The following is a 6,855-nucleotide window of genomic DNA, read 5'->3' on the forward strand; positions in this document are numbered from 1 at the left end:
TAACAGTATAGGAAAATGTAGCAAAACGGCCCATAGAAAATACATTAACCTGTTGGTAGGTGAATGGACAGGAAAAATATCAGTTTTGCTGATGGTGATACATCGACAGGGAAATTACGGAAAGAAAAACCGTCGGTGTAAAAAAATTTGGTGTGGGTTTCCGGCGACAGGAAAAGAAGGACTAGGTCTAGTGGCTTGGAATTTTCCTTACTAAACCTACCCTCAGGGAAATTTTAGAAACCCTCAGGGATAGAAAAACCGATAGGCAAATTGTTATTTCCCTGTCCATTTATCCCTGTCGGTGCACATATAGGGAAATTATTTTTGGATTTCCCTATCGGTTTTTTGTAATCCCCTATGGGTGTGTTCACCCTCAAGGAAATTCCACTTTTCAGCAGTGGTATCGTTTGATGACACCAATCAGTACTAATGTATAGTTATTCAACTATTGTATTTTAGACACATTAGTACCAGTTGTTGTCATCAGGGGCTGTGACCGTTCGAATATGTACTACTGATGCTAACATCAGTACTGGCTTCAACAATGACCAGTGCATATGTGCGGGGGATGGATTGCATGTTTTATAGTAGTATTAAAGTTTTGCTCAGAGTATTATAGTTTTATATGTATATATATGACTTTAGTGCCTCCTCCATGTTTTGGATACAACTAAAGTTGGCAATGGGAAAAATTCACACAGATATATATGTTGGATATCCGTATTCGTGAGTTAAACCCTAAACCCGCGTCTGCTACCCGTGAAGGGCATAAAACAATGCCCATGCCTACTACCCGCGGATATCACATGCTTGTAGGAATACCCATTTACCCGCGGTTGGTTGGTCATGCAGGACGAGTAGATGAGAAGATCATCTGGGTTCCAGTGTAGGTGATCGGATTGTGGGCGGCTGGCGGTGATGTGTTGGGGCGGACGATCTAGGTGGCGTTCCCAGGGTCCATGGGCAAGTGGTCGATGTGCGGTCGGGCAAGTGATGGTGGTCTTGGGGCAGTATGATGGCGCTAGACCCAGGGGTGGCAAGCGTGTGGTGGCTTCGGGGCGCTGGGATGCACGCGCGACGAATCGGGCGTTCAGCCATGGTCGGGGGTGCTCTTGTCGAGACTTAAGCGGGAGGGAGGAGGTCTGAACTATTGGGATGCTACGAGGCTTGGTTGAGAGGGAAGAGTGAGGAGGGGGCGGATGGCAGACCGAACTAGCAGTGCCGAAATGAGCGCATGGGAGGGGGTGGGCAGCGGCACCCAAGAAGGAGAAGAAGCAGAGGAGGGGAGAGTTGGATGGTCTGGGGGCGGCATGGAGTGGGATCTTAAAGCGGGCCTCGCGGGATTGCGGATATGGTTATCATTTTTTTTCATCATAGCTATGGGCACATGTCTATCAGGTTAAGGTCATACCCGTGCCCGTACCCGTGGGCACGGACTTAGATCCGACCCATACCTGTGCCCGTCGGGTTTGTTATCCGCGGGCAGGTGGATATGTTTTTTTATGCAAAATAGCGGAGTAGGAGTCAATATTGCCAACAAAACTTCTTATCAGTTGGAGCTCTAAAATCGAAGTGGCCGAAAGTCATAACATTTGCTTGTGCGATATGTTTGTTTTTTTACTCTGATTATTCATGACGTTTGCCTTGGTTGGTATCGTTTCACTTTCCTTGGACTTCGGGGGCAGTGGTTCAAATCCTTCGTCATTGGACACTAGCTTCCTTTTGTTAGGCCTCCTTTCACAACCTCTTTATCTATCAAGCACAAGAGAGAACGCTCGCTAGACATATCACCTGCTAGCAGCCATCAAGCACGATAGAGAGAGAGAGAGAGAGAGAGAGAGAGAGAGAGAGAGAGAGAGAGAGAGAGAGAATGGGCAGTTCATCCGGGCTTGTGGACTGGAGAGGACGGCCGGTGAACACCAAGAAGCATGGAGGAGTGAGAGCTTCAATCTTCATTCATGGTAAGCCAGTGGTATTTCAGTAGTGCTCTCCAGGCTCCGCCACTAAGTGTCAGTGAATCTAGTCATCATCATCGATGATACAAAGATATTCTTTCGGCTCCCAGTCTGTTTTCTCATAATCTAGAAACAACTACCGATTCTGTTTTCTCTGCCACTATATATATGGCTTAAGCAGGTTTTTTATCTTCTCTCTCTTGTAACAAAAAAAATTTTGTACCCCGTCTGTTCTTTATTAAATGAGGTTTTATAAAAGCTAATTAGAACTAAGTAGCTTGTACATATGTCATTTGTTTAAGGAGAGTACTTAGTATTACACCGGACAATTTGTTCAGATAGATTCTTTCCATGGCTAGCTAGCTTTCCGTTCTTACCTACTCCCGTTTTATTGCTTAAAGTGTATTCGGAAAAAATGGGACTGATCTAACCTATTCTTTTCTACTCGATGTTGACATCCATGCTTGTTGTGACTTGTGAGCCATCGTTGTCTCGAACCAACCATCCACACGCTAAACGCTCTAGTGCTTGCAATGATTCTGACATCTACAGTGCCCTCCTCCCTGCAGCGCTCGTGCTGCTCAGCAACGCAGCCAACATTGCCAATATCTTGAATCTTGTAAGCTACCTGCGCAATGAGATGCACATGGACGTCGCGAGGGCCTCCACGATGGCGAGCAACTTCTTCGCCGCGCTGCAGATGTTCTCCATCCCAGCAGCCTTCCTTGCGGACTCCTACATCAAGCGCTTCTACACTGTCCTCATCTTTGGCCCTATTGAGATACTGGTACAAGCTGCTACTCCATTTTTTTCGCAAAAGATATATACCTCCAACTTTGTTTACTTCGAAGGTACTCCCTCCCTCCTGAATTATTAGTTGTTTTGGTTTTTTTAGGTGCATAATTCTTTATATATATATCTAGATATACATTATGTCTAGGTGTATAGCAAAATCTATGTATCTAGAAAAACCGAAATGACTAATAATTTGGAATTGAGGAAGTATATATTAGATAAACAAAAAGAATCTTTTGAAACTAATATTCTACACACGGTTAATAGCTTGCTTGTCATGCCAGCTAGTGTGTGTTGTGGATACCTTAGTCTTGTTGCCTTCATCACTTTTCGGCAACCAATGTAATTATGTCCCGGGTGGACCAATTCAATCAGATCATCAAGACATGCTGATGCACATGTCCCTGCTCAGCGAAGTGGCACAAAAAAAAAGGACTAAATAACGTTTAATATTGTAAAATGCTATTGCTTTCTCTGAGCTGACATGATGCATATAATGAACTAGACTATCTGCAAACTTTGCAGAGCTGGGACATGTTTCTATTTTCTAAAAAACAAATAGGAAACGAAGTAGTTGTTTGTATGTTTTCAATTTGGTTGGGTGATCCAGATCTGCACTACATGCATGGCCACAAGACAACTGTCATTGGGAAATGTTGGTGAGCCCTTGGACAGGGGGACGGGGGGGGGGGGGGGGAAGATAAGGTGTGGCCAATCTAACTTTTCCTTTGCGTTCAGTGCTTCTGGTGTGCTGTCCCTATTTTATTTGTTGTTGTATTGTTCCATGTTTCCCTGATCCTGTAGCTTCTATATTTTGAACCTTGAAAATGTTAATCATTACTGCTATTATTGAAACTGTTCATTATGGACGAGTTTATATATGTAATGTCCCCCACCTGCTAATATTCAGATATAAAAATACCAAATCATGGAAGTCAGACAACAACCATTACTGGTGATGCATGGAAGAACCAATTTAATTAGAAAGATCTTTATGTAAACAGCTTAAACGCAACAAAGTACGTACGGCGTAACTCAACTGCGGTATATGCAGGGCTACGTCCTTCTGGCGGTCCAAGCACATGTCCCGTCCCTGCACCCACCACCGTGCAACCCTGGACAGCCTTCAACCACTTGTGAGTCTGTCCACGGCTCAAACCTGAGCCTGCTTCTCCTCGGCCTGTACCTGATCCCCATCGGTGATGGGGCGGCACGGGCGTGCCTGCCGGCTCTTGGCGGGGAACAGTTCAACAAGTCCGATCCCGTTGAGCAGAGGCAAGAGGCGAGCTTCTTCAACTGGTACACCTTTGCCGTGTCCAGCGGTGGATTTGTGGGGCTCGTGTTCGTGGTATGGGTTGAGAACAGTAAAGGTTGGGACATCGGGTTCGTCGTGTGTGCCCTGTGTGTGCTCCTGGGGATGCTGATATGGATTGCCGGGTTCCCGTTCTACAGGAACCAGGTGCCAACTGGGAGCCCCATCACAAGAGTACTGCAGGTATGCATTGCATTGCATTTATATTTGCAATCGAAGCAACAGGTCTTTCAAATCGAACTTTGGCTAGTGCAATTTGATGAAAATATTGTTTCCCTCTCCTTTTACACATTCCATGGCTTTGAGTGACATCATTTATTTGATGTGATTTCTTAATTATAGTGAATTGTTCACCTTTTATACGCGGCTTGATTGTTTTGAAACTCGCTAAACAAGTCTAGGAATATGCATGTCTTCATTACAAAATTACTACAGACTCATTAAGCCCACTGTTGTTTTCATATTATTGTTATTCTTATGTACTAGCCCTTATTAAATCTTATCCATGCTAGGTTTTTGTCACAGCATTCAAGAATAGAAATGTTAAATTATCAGAAAACCCCAGTGAACTAATGCAAATAAACCAAGATGAAGCCAGTGCTGTTGAAATACTACATCGAACCGAGGGATTTCGGTAAGTACATAACATTCTTTTGATCTCTCCAAGCATTGATGAAATTCAATAAAAGGTTGAAAGTCTCTTCTTACTATCCTATCTTGTTTTTTCTTCAGTTGCCTTGATAAAGCTGCAGTAGATACTGGAAAGACTGGTGCCTGGTCTCTCTGCAGCATAACTCAAGTGGAGGAGACCAAGATCATCCTTCGCATGGTCCCCATCTTCCTCAGTGCAATCCTTGGATACATTCCGGTGCCTCTGATCCTCAATTTCACCGTCCAGCAGGGCAATACAATGGACACCAGGCTCGGTTCAATTCACATCTCCCCTGCAACACTCTTTGTAATCCCTACGGTCTTCCAAATGGTGATACTTGTCGTTTATGACCGGTTTATTGTCCCCTTCCTGAGAAAGCTCACAGGCTATGTGGGTGGCATCACACACCTCCAGCGCATCGGCATTGGGTTCCTTTCGGCCACAGTGGCCACAGGCATTGCTGCCCTGGTGGAGATCAAGAGGAAAAAGGTGGCAGAAGATAATGGCCTTATGGATGCGACCTCTGGGATTCCAATATCTGTCTTCTGGTTGACGGTGCAGTTCTTCCTCCTTGGCATTGTTGACGTTACCTCCTTTGTAGGGCTTCTAGAGTTCTTCTACAGCGAGGCATCCATGGGGATGAAGTCCATTGGGAGCTCCATCTTCTACTGCATCCTTGGGGTGTCTGCTTGGTTGGGGAGCTTGCTGATACAATTGGCTAACCAAGTTACAAGACACAGCGATGGTACAGGAGGATGGCTTGATGGGACAAACCTTAACAGAGGAAAACTTGATCGATTCTATGGGTTGCTAGCAGTTCTTGAGCTAGTGTCGCTACTTATCTACATGTTCTTTGCGAGGAGGTACATTTACAGGAATGACCAAAAGGTTGTGGTTGATGAGGACAATAAGATTCCATCAGAACGAGCCATAAATGTCATCTGATCATTTGCAAGTATTTCTTAGGCAAACATGTTGAGATGCTTAACTTACAGAAACGATGGTGGTGTCGGGAATGGAAGGATGTTATGCACTTATGCAAACTTTGTAAGAAATATTATTGGATCTGTATTTGATTGTGTTAGAAATATAGGACATCTTAATGCAACAAATGATGGGCTACATTATTTCTACTTTGCATGAACTGGATACTAATAAGCTGAGCCATCGTCCATGTGCAAAATTATAACCAGATATTCTAGTAATTGAAATACATGTGTTGTGTCATGCATCTATTTTCGTTTATTGAGTAGATCCATAAAAATGTATTTTGGGGAGGTGTTGTGGTTTACCTTTATGATCCGAAATATTTATGACCTTTTGATCCAAACAGGCTACCTATTAAGTGGGATATGTGACGATCCCTTTTACATGGGCCAAAGATAACTACCACGTAGGGTACCAGGGTGTGTGAAAATGTCTTTTAGTGAGAAGATAATCTTGCCAGTGCTGACCTGTAATAGCCCAGTTATTTAGATAATTTTTAATTTCAAGTCGAGAGTGATTAGGAAGTTGATCAAAATTTGACTTTTTAATCGTTGGTCAGATGAACGATCGGGCACTGTGGTTACGTAGATCTCATCGAAACAAATCTGTTTGACTATACACATGCCTAATTTGACCATGAGGCGAGTGTGTGGTGAATCCGTGAAATTTGGGCCGTCGGTTTTCTATTAGGTTTCTAGTGTACGAGTCTTTTTTTTCTTTTCCTACCCATGTTCTGCCGCCACCTCATCCCTCATGTTCCATGCCGCCTATTCCTCCTAGCGCCGCCATCTAGGTTCGCAACCCTCTTCTCACGTGGTCACCCTCTCCCGGTAGATCGCCGCTGGTCCTCCTCACGGGCGCCAACAATTTCTTCTGTGCCTTGCCCTATCGATGTCTGCCGGCTGCTGCACATCTAGCATCTGACCCACATGAGGAACTTAGCAGATTAAACTGCTTGTAATAATTCTTGTAATCTTCAATAAGATTTTGAAGTTGTATATAGCTTTTATCCTGTTGGTGTTTCTTCAGAAGCATAATCTGATACCGTATGATAAGTACAAACTACTCGATCAATCGAGTAGAATGCTCATATGGAGTAATCTTTGTAGTTGATCAGTTAGGATAAATCCCGTCGGACTATCCAAATAGAAAAA

The 6,855-nt window shown here is 44.0% G+C and overlaps 1 protein-coding gene across 2 annotated transcripts; it reads left to right on the forward strand.

Annotated features, from left to right (window-relative positions):
• The first annotated feature begins 1,714 nt into the window (after positions 1-1,714).
• On the forward strand, positions 1,715-5,927 carry LOC120685389 (protein NRT1/ PTR FAMILY 4.5-like). 2 transcript variants are annotated; one of them, XM_039967272.1, is made up of 5 exons: positions 1,715-1,961; positions 2,525-2,742; positions 3,805-4,245; positions 4,575-4,696; positions 4,795-5,927. In XM_039967272.1, the coding sequence occupies exons 1-5, from the start codon at positions 1,871-1,873 to the stop codon at positions 5,657-5,659; spliced, it is 1,737 nt and encodes a 578-aa protein (XP_039823206.1). In that variant the 5' UTR covers positions 1,715-1,870; the 3' UTR covers positions 5,660-5,927. The 2 variants fall into 2 exon arrangements, with proteins under 2 accessions (XP_039823206.1, XP_039823207.1); XM_039967273.1 differs by having other exon boundaries at positions 1,721-1,961; positions 2,525-2,806; positions 4,795-5,869.
• The last annotated feature ends 928 nt before the right edge of the window (positions 5,928-6,855 follow it).

Source organism: Panicum virgatum, chromosome 8N, assembly GCF_016808335.1.
Source record: "Panicum virgatum strain AP13 chromosome 8N, P.virgatum_v5, whole genome shotgun sequence".
NCBI classification, from domain to species: Eukaryota; Viridiplantae; Streptophyta; class Magnoliopsida; order Poales; family Poaceae; genus Panicum; species Panicum virgatum.